The sequence below is a fragment of the Phocoena phocoena genome, chromosome 10, assembly GCF_963924675.1.
Source record: "Phocoena phocoena chromosome 10, mPhoPho1.1, whole genome shotgun sequence".
Classification (NCBI taxonomy): domain Eukaryota; kingdom Metazoa; phylum Chordata; class Mammalia; order Artiodactyla; family Phocoenidae; genus Phocoena; species Phocoena phocoena.
This window is the reverse complement of record NC_089228.1, coordinates 85,111,003-85,126,890: the sequence shown is the minus strand read 5'-3', so window position 1 is coordinate 85,126,890 and position 15,888 is coordinate 85,111,003. Positions and strand designations below refer to the sequence as shown.

The 15,888-nt window shown below is 39.8% G+C and overlaps 1 protein-coding gene across 3 annotated transcripts in view; it reads left to right on the top strand.

Moving 5' to 3' along the window:
• CARMIL1 (capping protein regulator and myosin 1 linker 1) overlaps positions 1 to 15,888 on the top strand; it is a 317,501-nt gene that overhangs the window by 122,798 nt on the left and 178,815 nt on the right. For all 3 annotated transcript variants that reach the window (XM_065884857.1, XM_065884856.1, XM_065884855.1), the window contains exons 4-5: positions 4,372 to 4,431; positions 13,841 to 13,962. In XM_065884857.1, the coding sequence (XP_065740929.1) occupies positions 4,372 to 4,431; positions 13,841 to 13,962 (182 nt within the window). The remainder of the gene's footprint in view (positions 1 to 4,371; positions 4,432 to 13,840; positions 13,963 to 15,888) is intronic.

Sequence of the window (15,888 nt, the reverse complement as noted above, 5' to 3'; positions counted from 1 at the left end):
AACATGTAGCCACTGTCCTGTGAATACCTACTTACGTGCTGGACACGGTGCTGTAATGCAGTGGACCTGGTAGGACTGACAAACTAATGATTTGCATTATTTTTGTTGAACTTTGAGAAGGTACCAACCCACTGTTCGCTAGTCAAAGGCCATACTGCCTTTTTTCTTTCTGATCATACAAATGCTAAATTTTATAAAGTTTCTCCGAGGAATGAGGCTTTATATTATCCCACCCCTTTTGATAATATAAAGTGAGTCTTTATGTTTATAATGTGTTATAAGTGAAATCAGTCATTATATAAATGGTGTTGGACTAAATTACCTATATGCTAAAGTACCTGAAGGCAGGATATAAGGAAGTGTTAACCATTATCCCACTGGTGAAAAATTAATTGTGGAAGGAAGTTTTATGGGCTTGAGAAAATAGTCAAGCGGCCTATTGAGTAGAAGGCTCCTGAAAGATATGTTTACCCTAATTAAAAATGTTTTCACACAGCAGAAGGTGTATTACCCCTTGGGACGTCATCTGCCTCCCTTCTGTTGCCCCCTCCTTGCTCTGCCCCTGAGGGAAGGCCCAGCTTCACCCCAAGATGTATATAACATCTCACATCGGCCTGGCTAGGGTAGTTTGGACATTGGTGCTGATTTCTGATATTGTCAGCATCACAAATAGAGGCAGATCTTCTTCCAAAGTGACCTGCCTGCAGAAGGCTGGTTTTCATGTGTCACAGTGCACCTTGGCTAAGAAGCAGAACCGGTGTCAATGACATTTTTCTGGGGAAATAATTATATTCAGAACAGTAGTGTACAACAGCCCCGATTTTCACATAGGTTTCTTTTCTTTGGGGGCTGATTAGTTAAACATTTTCTTCTTTTGTCCTTTTATTGTTAAATGTACCACATACGCAGTCAAATGCACAAAATAGAAATGTATATCACCGTGATTAACTGCAAAAGATACCTCTGCAGTCACACGCAGATGAAGAAGTAGAACTTTGCCATTCCCTCCAGAAGGGGGGAGGAGGGGGGCGGGTGATTGTCAAATCAGGGAAGGGTCTACAGAGAAGCTGGGCTGCAGGGTCAGCCTGCGTCAACCAGGCAGATAAAGGGGGTCTCCTGCTGGTCAGAGGTTTAGCAGTTTGCAAGAGCACAGTGTGTTTGGGGAGCTGAGATGTGGGCCCAGGACTGAGTAGGAGGCTGTGGAGGGAGGGAAATTGGTCAGAAAGATGGGCAATCATGACATGGGTTGCTTCATGTGGAACAGTTGGGGTTCCCGAAGGAGCATCACATAATAACATTTAGATTCGCTCTGTTGCCTGTTGGGTGGGGACTGTCTTGCTGAGGGTAGAGGCGGGCCTCGGATGATTCTCTCCTCTTATCTAACTGATCACTTGTATCTGTGGTTCTCTCTTTTTTTTTTTTGCGGTACGCGGGCCTGTCACTGTTGTGGCCTCTCCCGTTGCGGAGCACAGGCTCCGGACGCGCAGGCTCAGCGGCCGTGGCTCACGGGCCCAGCCTCTCCGCGGCATGTGGGATCTTCCTGGACCGGGGCACGAACCCGCATCTCCGCATCGGCAGGCGGACTCTCAACCACTGCGCCACCAGGGAGGCCCTGTGGTTCTCTCTTAAAGATGTCCTCAGGTCTTCCTGCAGCCTGCCTGTGTCTCAGCTTCCTAACTAGTCCCCCTGCGCCCTCCTGCCCAGTGACATTCTTTAAACTGTCTTCCGGGTGGGCTGGAGTCAGGAGGGTCAGTGCTGGGAGCTGAGAACAAAGGCCTGTTAAAAAGAGCCATGGGTGAGATTAAAGAGAATGGCTTGAACCTTGCTTTGATGTCGGTCAGTGTGTCCCCATATCTCCCCTTCTCACCATTGTTAAGAACCAGGGCTCCGATGAATCGCATACTCAGCGTGTGCCCCTTACTCATCCCTGAAACTGCAGGGTCTACTTCTCGTTTCTGTCTTGCCCTTGTTCTTTGAACGCCTCTATGCCGTGGCAAATTCTTCTTCTTCTGCCTGGATTTCCCTTTTCGCTCCTTCTTTGTTTGACACACTTGAAGTCATTCTTCAGGGCCTAGGTGGAATGTCTCAGTGCTTTCCCGGTTCCCTGGCACTTTGCTTATTCCAGGGACAGCACTGAGGTACAGCAGAAGCCTCCTAACTGACCTCCAACTAACCTCCCCCAGCCAAACTGACCAAAGCTGCCCATGCTAGTCCTGATACATGGACTGATGCCAGCTGCATCTTCAGAGCCGCTAGGTTATAAGAGACTGTAGCTGTTTACACCTGTTCCCACCAGTTGTATGAGATGCCCACCAAGGGTCAGTGGTTTGCTTCCAAACCTATTCATAGCAGTTATAACTACAATAGTAAATTTTTAAAAAGATATTTTACATATCAATGAAATAGGCTGCAAAAGGAGAGAGTATCTGTGAAATACTGAATGTTGGTAAAATAATTCAGTTTAAAAAATTACTGTCTTGTTAAGGACTGGACAACTGTTAAAGGCTGGGGGGTTGGGGAACATAATAATCTAGAGAACTTATGCCCTCACATTGCTTTCCCAGTGTCTTCAAGCTCTCACTCCATTTTAAAGAGCTTTAGTTGGAAGTTGTGTGTCCAGCATTTACGGGTGTGGTCCACAGAGGAAATGCCACTGGAGGGCCAGACAATGGGACTTGACTCAAAGAAGTAAATTTGGCATTATGTCCAAGGCTAGCAGATGAAAATATGTTTATAAGTTTTAATTTGAAATAAATGAAGGTAGAGAGGTACTGTTTTTAGAAAATGATTCCCTGCCTGACATGACTTTTCAAAATCCACCAAGTATAGATCTTGATAATGATAAGAAGACATCCACTCTAATAGAATGTTTAAAATGTGCCCCCGATGCTGCATGTAACCATGGGAGGACAAGATAAATGTCTCATTCCTCTTTACAGTCCTGGCACACAGTAGGCCTTCCATAAATTCTACTGGTTGGCTGTGTGAACAACGAAAGAATGAATTATCTTTCTACCTCCAGCCCTCGTCACCATACTGGGGATTCAGGGGTTCTCTGTTCTAAAATTGATCTGACCAAATGTGTAAAGGTACAACATAGCACCAGCAGGCAGAACTAAGGGTCCTGTGGGTTTGGTTCTGAATGGGTTCTTTTTCCATTACATTGCTAGTTTTTTTTTTTTTAAATAAATTTATTTATTTTATTTACTTATTTTTGGCTGCGTTGGGCCTTCGTTGCTGCGCATGGGCTTTCTCTAGTTGCGGTGAGCAGGCTTCTCGTTGCGGTGGCTTCTCTTGTTGCAGAGCACGGGCTCTAGGCGCGTGGGCTTCAGTAGTTGTGGCACGTGGGCTCAGTAGTCGTGGCTCGCGGGCTCTAGAGCACAGGCTCAGTAGTTGCAGCGCACGGGCTTAGTTGCTCCATGGCACGTGGGATCTTCCCGGACCAGGGCTCGAACCCGTGTCCCTTGCATTGGCAGGCGGATTCTTAACCACTGCGCCACCAGGGAAGTCCCCACATATCTAGTTTTAAGATGAGAGGGTAAAATAAACTGATCCAACTCAGTTCTTCATTGTCTTTAGTACCGGGTCCTGTGACTGTTTGTACTGAAATGAGAGACTGAAAAACTGGGAGAAAGATTAGTGGCTGTTTTCCAGGAAAAATAGGCAAAGAGTGTGAGACTGGAGGTATTTTGAAGAAAAAGAAATGCTGATTACAGGAGAAGCGAGGAAGGGACACTTGTTATTAAAATGGAAAGGAAATAAATCATCATTTATGTATATACACAGAGAGAGAGAAGACTTTATGTGTGTTTCATTGAAACACAGATTAAAATTCTTAAATATTATATTCTTTTAAATCCATTCAAAATATGAACTTTAATGAAAGACAGTGGAAGAAAAGATGACTCCAGTAAGTGGTCAGAGGGTAACCCAAAGAGGTAAAGGTTTAGAGAGAAGGGAAAACAAACATTGTCTCTATCCTGATCTGATTTGCTGAAGCAACATCTTGAAATAAGAGAAAAAAAAGTCTATTTAGATGGCTCCCTTCATATATTCATTTCTCAGTAAATAAATACTGGAGTAGAAGTACAGAAACTTTCCATTGGGTTTGTCCTTGGATGAAATTTAAAAAGTCAGACTTGGAGTTTCCTTTCAGCCCTTTGGGAAAGTGAATAATGCTTTTCCTGAAATATGCTAGATCGAGGTCATGTTGTATTGAATGTATGGAGATATTAAACCAGCCTACCTTCAGAAGATGCCCAATGTTTTGTTTGCACTGGACTGTTTCTAATTGTAGCATTTTTACTTTGAATTATAGGTTTTAAAACCCTCATTACAGGTCTTTATTTCCCCCTCCTCCCTCAATTGCAGCTCGAGGTAACCTTCAGCTACCTGGAGATTCACGGTGTCCTGTGCAGCAAGCCAACTCAGGTGGGTGTGAATAACCTGTTTGTCGTTACTGCAAGGTCAGAACCTTTCTTGAGTTTCTGAAACCAGCTAATACCTTCTATTTGGTTCACTATTGAAAGTTTCTTGAGATAATGTGGAAAAACAAGGTAAGGGAAAATGGAAGTTTCTGCACCAGAGACTGAACAGGGGCTTAGGTGGGAGGGGCTGGGAATTTGTGATAAGGGAAACACGTTCTCCATAACTCAATTTGAAAAGAACAATTAGCTCTTACGTTGCCTGGCCATGTAAACATGAGAGTACTGTTCCTTAGAGATGCTGTACAAGTTACAGCAGTAACATTTCATAGCTATTCTACAGTAATCTGTAAGATCTTTCTGGGAATAGAATGATAAGTGAATCTTTTGGTATTAATAAAATGTAGATTTTAAACAACAGCTTTATTGAACTATAAGTAACGGGCAGCCAACTAAGGTGTACAGTTTGATAAGTTTTGACATGTGGACCCATGAAACCATTACCACAGTCAGGATGCTGAACATACTCATCACCTCAGGGTTTTCTCAGGCATCTTAGTAAACATTTCTTCTTGCCCCTCCTCATTCATAATCATCTACAGGCATCTACTCTCAGCCACTATAAATTAGTTTGCATTTTCTAAAAATTCATATGAATGGAATCATACAGTATGTGTACTATTGATTGTCTGCGTTTTAGCCAGTGTAATTGTTTTGAGACTGATTGATTTTGTTGCATGTCTCAATAGCTCATTCCTTCTTATTGCTGAGTAGTATTCCATTGTATGACTATATCACAGTTTGTTTATCCATCACCCACTGATGGACATTTGTGTTGTTTCCAGTTTTTGGCCGACAAGCAAAGGGCAATGAACATTTATTTACAAATCTTTGATTGGACATTGGCTTTTATTTCCTGTGGGTAAATATCTAGGAGTGGAGTGGCTGAATTGTATGTATGTAAATGTATGTATGTATATAGTGTAAATATGTATGTAAACGGTTTAAGAAGCAGCTAAATTGTTTTCCGAAGTGGTTGTACCACTTTACGTTGCCACCAACATTGTGTAAGAGTTCCGGTTCCTCCACATCCTCCCAACACTGGTATGGTCAGCATTTTAATTTTTAGCCATTTTAATAAATTTGTAGCGCTTTCTCATTTGTAGTTTTAATTTGCATTTCCCTGATGACTAAAGATGTGTGGAACATCTTTTTATCTGCTTATCTGCTGTCATATATCTTTTTGGTTCAAGTGTCAGTTCAAATTTTTTGCCATTTAAAAAATGGAGTTGTTTTCTTATTAAGAGTTCTTTATATATGTGATTTGTACGTATTTTCTCTCAGTCTGTGGCTTCTCTTTTCATTTTCTTTACAGTGCTTTTCAAAGAGTGGAAGTTTTAAATTTTGATGAAGTTCAATTTATCAGTATTTTCTTTTATGCATCGTGCTGGTATCATATTGAATAAATCCTTGATTAACTTAAGGTCACAGATGTTCTATTGTCTTCTAGGAGTTTTATAGCTCTGAGTCATACATTTAGGTCTATGATCCATTTTGAGGTAATTTTTGTGTATAAAGCAATATGTGGATCACTTTTTTCCCCCCATTATGTATAGTATTTTTACTTGTTCAAGTACCATTTGTTTGAAAGACTGTCATTTCCCCAGTGAACTGGCTTTCACTTTTGTTGAAGATCAGTTGTTCACATAAACGTTCGTCTATTTCTGGACTCTGGTCCCTTTAATCCTGTCCCTTTGGTCTATCCTTATGCTGCTCTCACACTGTCTTGATTACTGAGGCTGTTATAGTAAGGCTCGAAATCAGATAGTGTGAGTCCTCTAACTTTGTTCTTTTTCAAAGTTGTTTTAGTGATCCTAGGTTCTTTGCAATTCCATATGAATTTTAGACTCAGCTCAGTTTCTACAAAAAGCCCTGCTGAGATTTTCATTGGGATTATATTAAATCTATACATCAGTTTGGGGCGAATTGACATCTTTTTTTAAAAATTTTTTTTGCGGTACGCAGGCCTCTCACTGCTGTGGCCTCTCCCGTTGCGGAGCACAGGCTCCGGACGCGCGGGCTCAGTGGCCATGGCTCACAGGCCTAGCCGCTCCGCGGCATGTGGGATCTTCCCGGACCGGGGCACGAACCTGTGTCCCCTGCATTGGCAGGCGTACTCTCAACCACTGCGCCACCAAGGAAGCCCGGAACAGATACTCTTGATTTACGTCTATCTTTGAGAGAAAGCATCATTCTTTTTCCATTAAGTGTGATTTTAGCTGTTGGTTTTCATAGATGCCCTTTATCTGGTTGAGGAAGTTCTCTTTTATTCCTAGTTTGCTGAAAGTTTGTATTAGGAATTATTGTTTTATACGATTATTGTGTGCTTTTCTTTTTTTTTCTTTTGTTAATATGGTAAATTTTATTGATTTTTCAAATATTAAATCAACCTTTCATTCCTGAGATTAACCCCACTTGGTTCTGATGTACTGCTCATTTTATATATTGTTGGATTTCATCTTTTAAAATTTCGTGAAGGAACTTTGCAACTATGTTAATGAGACTTATTGGCTGTAATTCTCTCCCTCTGTCTTTTAAAATGTTTTAATCTGCTTTCTGTATTAGAGCAATCATGGTATCATGGAGTGACTTGGGAATTAGTCCCCCCTCTTTAATTGTTTTTAGAAAATTCTATGTAGTCTTGGTGTTAATTCTTCTTTAAATGTTTGGTTGAATTTCCAGCGAAGTCGTCTGGGCCTGGAGTTCTCTCTTAGGGAAGGTTTTTAACTACAAATTCAGTTTCTTTAATAGATATGGGTACATTCATATTTTTTTTCTTGAGTGAGCTTTGGTAGTTTGTGTCTCCTAAGAAATTTATACATTTCATCTCAGTTGTCATATTTATTGGTATAAAGTTGTTCATAGTATCCACTTGTTATCCTTTAAATATCTGTAGAATATCATTCCTGATATTGATAATTTGGTTCTTCTCTGTTTTCTTTTCCATGTCAGTCTGGCTAGAGGTTTATCAATTCTTTTGATCTTCTCAAAGAACTTTCTTTTCAGTTGCATTAGTTTTTCTCTATTGATTTCATTGATTGTTTTCTATTTCAGTGATTCTTACTCTGATCTTTTTATTTCCTTCCTTCTACTTATGTTTTTTTTGTTTTTAAAACTCTAAAGAAAATGTGTGTGTGTGTGTGTGTGTGTGTGTGTGTGTGTGAGAGAGAGAGAGAGAGAGAGAGAGAGAGAGAGAGTGTGTGTGTAGTTTGCTGATAGCATTCGTAAAAGAAATTGTCAAAATCATCACTTTATGTTGATTGAGATTACATACAAATCCTTGGAACTTTTCCATAGTCCATCTTAGAGCAATGTTTTATCCTATGTTTATCATTCTCCAAGAACTAGCGTTTGGAAGAAAAATTACAGCACCATATATTTGCCCAAATGGGCAAACATATGCAGGAGTGAGTGATAACTCATGAATGATGACATAACCAGGGCATTCTTGATGGTCTTAATTCAGGAATGTTTATGTTTATGATTTCGGGGTTGGGATGGGAATAGAAGGGCGCTATTGAAATGCCAGTGCCAAGGTTATATTCAGAATATGATTAGACTGTGGTATTTAATTATGAGAAAGGATGTTGATATAGCAAGACTAATTTTCCCATGTGGCTGCTGGAACTGCTCTTACCACACTTGTGGTCCTGTCCGTTCAATATGTCCAGCATTCAGAGGAACTGGGTGTAAAGCAATCCACCTTAGTCCCATGGAGCTGTTCTGTGGTTGTAAGTACCACAAAAATAGCTCTACGACATGACCTCAGTTTGACTTTGTCCCATGGTACGGACCTTGGGAATGAAATTACTATATAGTGAAACAGTGGTACTACTTCACAGAGGAGCTAGCAATCCAGACACTTGGAATAGGAGTCGCTTAGTGGTATTCAAAATTTGATGTTTCAAAATTGCCTATGGTGCTTTTTAAAAATACTCATACCTCAGCTATTGGGTTTAAGACAGGCTACAAGGATATGTTGTACTACATGGGAAATATAGCCAATATTTTTAATAACTATAAATGGAGTGTAACCTTTAAAAATTGAATAAAAAATCAAAAAGATACTGATATATCCAGCAGCTCCACCCCACCCTGCTGCCACACACACACACACACACATACACACACACACACACTTACTCACACACACACACACGCACACACTCATGACAGTTAGTCTTCGATATGTCTGGGGTGGGCATTTGATTCTGTTGTGTCCCAGAGGTTGAGAATGAATAACCTGTGTAACCTCAGGACCCTTGATGTCTCTGGTTTTGATTTTTTCTGATGTGAAGTCGTAAGGATGATCGTGTCTGCCTGTGGCACTTGCAGTCTAGCCTTGATTAGAACATTTTTTTTCTAATGTTCTCTGGGGTTTATTAACTTCTCTGTCATTGCTATTTTTATCATTATTTAATGGCAGTTTGTAAATTCCAATAAAATCCCAGGGGGTATACACAATTCATGGTATATGAGTGAGAGTGAGTGAATGTGTTATTGAGTTTGTGAAGTGTGATTTTACTATTGCTGTTTTCCTCTTTCTTGTGAAAATGGGGGAAACCTTCATCTTACTTTACAAGTCTCCTTGCCATCACACTTTCTGGTTCAAGTTCTCTTGCTGTCAGAGTCAATAAATAGAGACCAACAGTTGTATAGTTTTATAGTTATAGAATTTTTGGACCTTTTTTTGTACAACTGAAGTACCTGCTAAAAAATTTTATTTTAATTATAAGTTAATTATTTGCTACGTCATAGAATGATTTTGGTAAACCACCCCTGGCTGTTTTTGTTAGAAGAAAGAAAAACACTTTACAGATCTGTTGGCTGGGGTTTAGTAAAAAGTGCTTTTCTTGGACTTCCCTGGTGGCGCAGTTGTTAAGAATCTGCCTGCCAATGCAGCGGATAGTGTTTCGATCCCTGGTCCGGGAAGATCCCACATGCCGTGGAGCAAACTAAGCCCATGCGCCACAACTACCGAGCCTGCGCTCTAGAGCCCGTGAGCCACAACTACTGAGCCCACACACCTCAACTACTGAAGCCCCCGTGCTCTAGGGCCCATATGCTGCAACTACTGAGACTGCGTGCTGCAGCTACTGAAGCCCGCGGGCCTAGAGCCCATGCTCTGCAACAAGAGAAGCCACCACAATTAGAAGCCCCACGCACCGCAACAAAGAGTAGGTCCCGCTTGCCGTAACTAGAGAAAGCCGGTGCGCAGCAACGAAGACCCAACGCAGCCCCCCCCCCCCCCCCCCGCCCCAAAGAAAAAACGCCAAACTTAAAGGTTAGTCAGGTGGTTCTACCTTAAAACAAGAGGCAGAGTGGGCTTGGAAACTTGAGTCTTAAATAGGATACTAGGGCTTATATCGCTATTATTTTAAATGTGTATTGGTTGTCATGAATTATGTTCTGCTAGATGTCTCAGCAAAAATTTGTTCAAACATTCTATTTTTCCCCAGCTGAAATAGGAGGGAAAGAGATATTTGAGAGGGAGTTCTTTTTCCTGATGAAATGATTTACTGTGTTGGTCTCACCTCTATCACTTTGTTGTAATTCTTTACATTATGCAAAGGTGGTGACACATTATGCAGAGGTGGTGACATATTATGCAGGGCTGGATGAATGCTTTTATGTGAAGTTGAATTTAAAGGCCTCATTTCTTCCCACCTGTCACCTTTTCTTCTTCCGTGTCATTCTATTCAGTCCTGTGAAATTAAGGATGATTAGATGTTAAGATTAAGTGGAATTAGAATAAGCTAATTACTAATTACTCGTACCCAAACTGTGAACTGAATGGATGCACTAGATGTGAAGAAAGAAGAAGTACCTTATATTGAAAAATATAATTACCTGTGGTGGGAAGGTAGGGGGTGGGGTGTGGAACATACATAAGGTGGCTGCATCCCGAAGCATCTGGCTTTTTAAAACATACATTTGCCCAGATAGGTGCATATAAAATATCTGAGCCTAATTTCATAAAGCAGTTTTAGTCTTACTTAAGACACCTCACTGAAGTGTCATATCAGTAAATACCTCCAAGTACAATAATGCTTGCTGCCTTTTGGGGGGTAAATATCTCTTGGACCAGCTTCTACAAGACCGGGGCAATCTTTTGTCTAGAGAATTTCAAAGTCAGTGCCATTAATTCCTTGAGGAATGAATGTGCTGAGAATTAGGATTAAAAAATGTTTTTTTATATAGGGAGCCAACTAACTGGTACAAAGGTGGTATGTATTAAATACCTGTTAACAGATTCCCCTAGGGGTAATTACGAAGAAGTAACATTTTAAGGACTCAAATCACTGAAGTCTTTTTCTTTGATCTCATCATTTTGACAAATAGATTGGATTGCTTTTTCTTTTAACATAAACACTCTGAAAGACAGATTATTTTTGTATAATTCAGCTAATCGTAGGACAACCTAAAGCAAATTTAAAAGCTTCTTTGTCAATCCAGTTGGCTAGTCGCACATTAAGGGTAGTGTTTCCCCATGATATTTTTGTACAAATGAAGTAACAGCAGGAGGTAAATGTATAAGGATTTTGGATGCAGTGATCATCAAAAGGATTGAATTGTACATGAATATTTTTGAGATCCAAGAAAATAAATAGTATTTTTTTAAAAAAAAGAGTGATTGAAGTCAGTTCTTTTTATTTGGAACGTGTTTATAATCAACCTGTCTTCCCTTTTGTGACCTGCCCTTTTTATCAGGTTGTTTTATACTTATTTGTAAGACTAGCTATATGACCTCAGTTCAGCATTTTGGGACATCTCCAGCAGTTACTATAGGAATGAGTCTCTGCCTAGCATGAACTTTATTACTTTGTTCCCTTTGTATAATCCTTTCCAAGTATCCTGTCTTCTTAGAAAAGTTGAAGCTTTTATAAGCACTTGAGTTTTCTTTTGTTATCAGGCAAAAGGTTTTACCATTTTACTTAAATATCTCATGATGTGTCTTGTTTTTAAAACACATTTTACAAAAAAGTGACTACTGGGTTACCCTCCGGTGCTCACTGAAGGAGGTATTCTTACTTACACTGGATGCTAGGGATATGACAGACTTTGTAAGTCAAGATGAAATCTTGGTAAAAGGAGAACTCACCTGCGAATGTGTCTATTCAGTTTCCATCACCGGGGGTGGGGGTGGGGGTGGGGGTGGTGGTCTGTTTGAATCTGCAGTTTGGCCCTTAGAAACTTGCTTCAGTTTCTGGACATTTCTGACAAACTAAGCACCCTCTACCCTCAGTCTTAAGGTTAAGAGTGTTATTTTAAGGAAGTGCTTCTTAAGAAGCTGGTATTGTATTGGTATCTATCAGCGTGAGTACAGAAGTTTCCCCTTGTCCGCAGTTTCACTTTCTGTGGTTTCAGTTACCTGTGGTCAACTATGGTTGGAAAATGGAAAAATCCAGAAATAAACAATTCAAAAATCTTAAATTTCATGCTGTTCTGAGTAGCATGATGAAATCTTATGCTGTCCTGCCCCTTCCCACCCAGGACTTGAATCATCTCTTCATCCAGCGTTTCCCACCCGTTAGTCATTTAGTAGCCAGCTAGGTTATCAGATCTACTGTTGTGGTATTTCAGCGCTTGTGTTGAAATAACCCTTATTTTACTTAATAATGGCCCCAAAGCACAAGAGTCATGACATGGGCAATTTGGAAGTGCCAAAGAGAAGCCATAAAGTGCTCCCTTTAAGAGAAGAGGTGAAAGTTCTTGATTAATAAGGAAGGAAAAAAATTTGTATGCTGAGAATGCTAAGATCTATGGCAAGAACGAATCTTCTATCTGTGAAATTGTGAAGCAGGAAAAGAAATTTGGGCGAGTTTTGCTGTTGCACCTCAAACTGCCGAAGTTATGACCACACAGTGTGATACTGCTTAACTGAGATGAAAAAGGTATTAAAGGAAATCATCAACAAAGTGAAAAGACAACCTACTGAATGGGAGAAAATATTTGCAAATGATATGACCGGTAAGGAGTTAATATCCAACATATATAAACAGCTCATACAACTCAACATCAAAAAAACAAACAACCTGATTAAAAACTGGGCATAAGATGTGAATAGACATTTTTCCGAAGGGGAAATGCAGATGGCAAAAAGGCACGTGAAAAGATGCAAAACATCGTTAATCATCAGGGAAATGCAAATCGAAACAATGAGATACACCTCATACCTGACAGAATGGCTGTCATCAAAAAGAACACAAATAACAAATACTGGCAAGGATGTGGAGAAATGAGAGAACCCGTGTACGTGATTGGTGGGAATGTAAATTGGTGCAGCCCCTGTAGAAAACAGTATGGAGGTTTCTCAAAAAAACTAAAAATATAACTACCTTATAATCAGCAGTTTCAGTCCTGGGTATATATCCTAAAAACCCAAAAACACTAATTTGAAAAGACACATGTACCCCAGTGTTCATAGCAGCGTTTACAATAGCCAAGATATGGAAGCAGCCTAAGTATTCACCAACAGATGAATGGATAAAGAAGATGTGGTTTGTGTGTACACACACACACACACACACACACAGAGAGAGAGAGAGAGAGAGAGAGAGGGGGGGGGGGAATACTACTCAGCCATAAAAAAGAATGAAATTTTGCCTTTTGCAGCAGCATGGTTGGACTTGGAGGGCATCATGCTAAGTGAAATAAATCAGACAGAGAAAGACAAATACTGTGTGATATCACTTATATGTACAATCTCAAAAATACAACAAACTAGCAAATATAACAAAAAAGAAAGACTCACAGATACAGAGAACAAACTAGTGGTTACCAGTGGGGAGAGGGAAGGGGAAGGGGCAATATATGAGCGGGGAATTAAGAGGTACAACTATTAGGTAGAAAATAAGCTACAAGAATATATTGTACAACACAGGAAGGGATATAGCCAATATTTGTATAATAAGTATAAATGGAGTATAAACTTTAAAAATTGTGAATCACTATTTTGTATACCTGTTACTTATATAATATGTACATCAATACTTCAATTACAAAAAATGGAAAAGGCATTAAATTTATACAGTAAGATGTTTTGAGAGAGACCACATTCACATAAATTTTATTATAGTGTATTGTTATAATTGTTCTATTTTATTATTAGTTAATTGTTGTTAATCTCTTAGTATGCCTAATTTATAAATTAAACTATCACAGGCATGTATGTCTAGGAAAAAACAGCATATATAGGGTTCGGTGCTATCCGAGGTTTCAGGCTTCCATTGGGGGTCTTAGAATGTTTCCCCACGGCTAAGGGGGGAATGCCGTATATAGTTTACATTATTTAAAATAAAAAAACCAAAGGGATTGGATTCATTATTAAGCAGTGTCCAACCTGGTTGTTGCAGATGGTTGTGGAAACTGAGAAGTGCAGCATCTCCCTGAAGATGGCATCACCTGAGGACGTGAGTGAGGTGCTGGCGCACATCGGCACCAGCCTGCGGAAGATCTTCCCTGGCTTCTCCCCATTGTGAGTTCTCCCACGGGAGGGTGAGGAGAGCAGAGACCTGGTCTCTCCCTCAAAATGAAAACAGCCTTCCTCTTGCCCCTTCACTTGGTTCCTCTCTCATACTTTCTTCTTCTCTTAAACATTACATGTTACAACCCTCTCTCAAACCTTTGTGTTTTATGTCTGAGATTTTCTATATGGCTGCTTTTTATTTTTTTTATTTTTTGATTCAATTTTTAAAAACATCTTTATTGGAGTATAATTGCTTTACAATGGTGTGTTAGTTTCTGCTTTATAACAAAGTGAATCAGTTATACATATACATATGTTCCCATATCTCTTCCCTCCCTATCCCACCCCTCTAGGTGGTCACAAAGCACCGAGCTGATCTCCCTGTGCTATGCGGCTGCTTCCCACTAGCTTTCTATTTTACGTTTGGTAGTGTATATATGTCTGTGCCACTCTCTCACTTTGTCACAGCTTACCCTTCCCCCTCCCCACATCCTCATGTCCATTCTCAAGTAGGTCTGTGTCTTTATTCCCGTCTTACCCCTAGGTTCTTCATAACATTTTTTTTTTCTCTTAGATTCCATGTATATGTGTTAGCATACGGTATTTGTCTTTCTCTTTCTGACTTACTTCACTCTGTATGACAGACTCTAGGTCCATCCACCTCACTACAAATAACTCAATTTCGTTTCATTTTATGGCTGAGTAATATTCCATTGTATATATGTGCCACATCTTCTTTATCTATTCATCTGTTGATGGACACTTAGGTTGCTTCCATGTCCTGGCTATTGTAAATAGAGCTGTGCTGAACATTGTGGTACATGACTCTTTTTGAATTATGGTTTTCTCAGGGTATATGCCCAGTAGTGGGACTGCTGGGTCATATGGTAGTTCTATTTGTAGTTTTTTAAGGAACCTCCATACTGTTCTCCATAGTGGCTGTACCAATTCACATTCCCACCAGCAGTGCAAGAGTGTTTGCTTTTCTCCACACCCTCTCCAGCATTTATTGTTTCTAGATTTTTTGATGATGGCCATTCTGACTGGTGTGAGATGATATCTCATTGTAGTTTTGATTTGCATTTCTCTGATGATTAGTGATGTTGAGCATTCTTTCATGTGTTTGTTGGCAGTCTGTATATCTTCTTTGGAGAAATGTCTATCTAGGTCTTCTGCCCATTTTTGGATTGGGTTTTTTGTTTTTTTGATATTGAGCTGCATGGGCTGCTTGTAAATTTTGGAGATTAATCCTTTGTCAGTTGCTTCATTTGCAAATATTTTCTCCCATTCTGAGGGTTGTCTTTTGGTCTTGTTTATGGTTTCCTTTGCTGTGCAAAAGCTTTTAAGTTTCATTAGGTCCCATTTGTTTATTTTTGTTTTTATTTCCATTTCTCTAGGAGGTGGGTCAAAAAGGATCTTGCTGTGATCTATGTCATAGAGTGTTCTGCCTATGTTATATGGCTGCTCTTTAAAGAGCTGGAGTGATGAAGGGATTTGGCAATCCTCTGACCTCCACTCTTAAGACTAAAACAGAAGCCTTTTTACTGTAACCTGAGATTTACCCTAGTGTGAATTTTACTCACAGCTATTAGCAGAATGCCAGGAGCTGCATGCTTTGAAATGAAGGCACTGAGTATTAATGAAGAGTAAGAGTGCTTCATTTTCCTTATTTTTTTCTGTTCAGTAAGAGGAACCTTAAAAAGCCAAAACTGAACATCAAAATTAGCCTCTTTCATTTTCCTCTCACGTTTCTGGAATACACATTAAGGATATGAATACATTTTGTCTGTACATGTCCTCATATTTTTTTTTTTGTCAAGCATTTTAAACCAGGATTCTGTGCTTGGGTAACAGAGTTTGAACATAGGGCATGTGTAGCTTGTTGGAAAGGGGGAGTTAAATTGGCTGAGGTGGAAAGGCAGAGAGATCCTTATG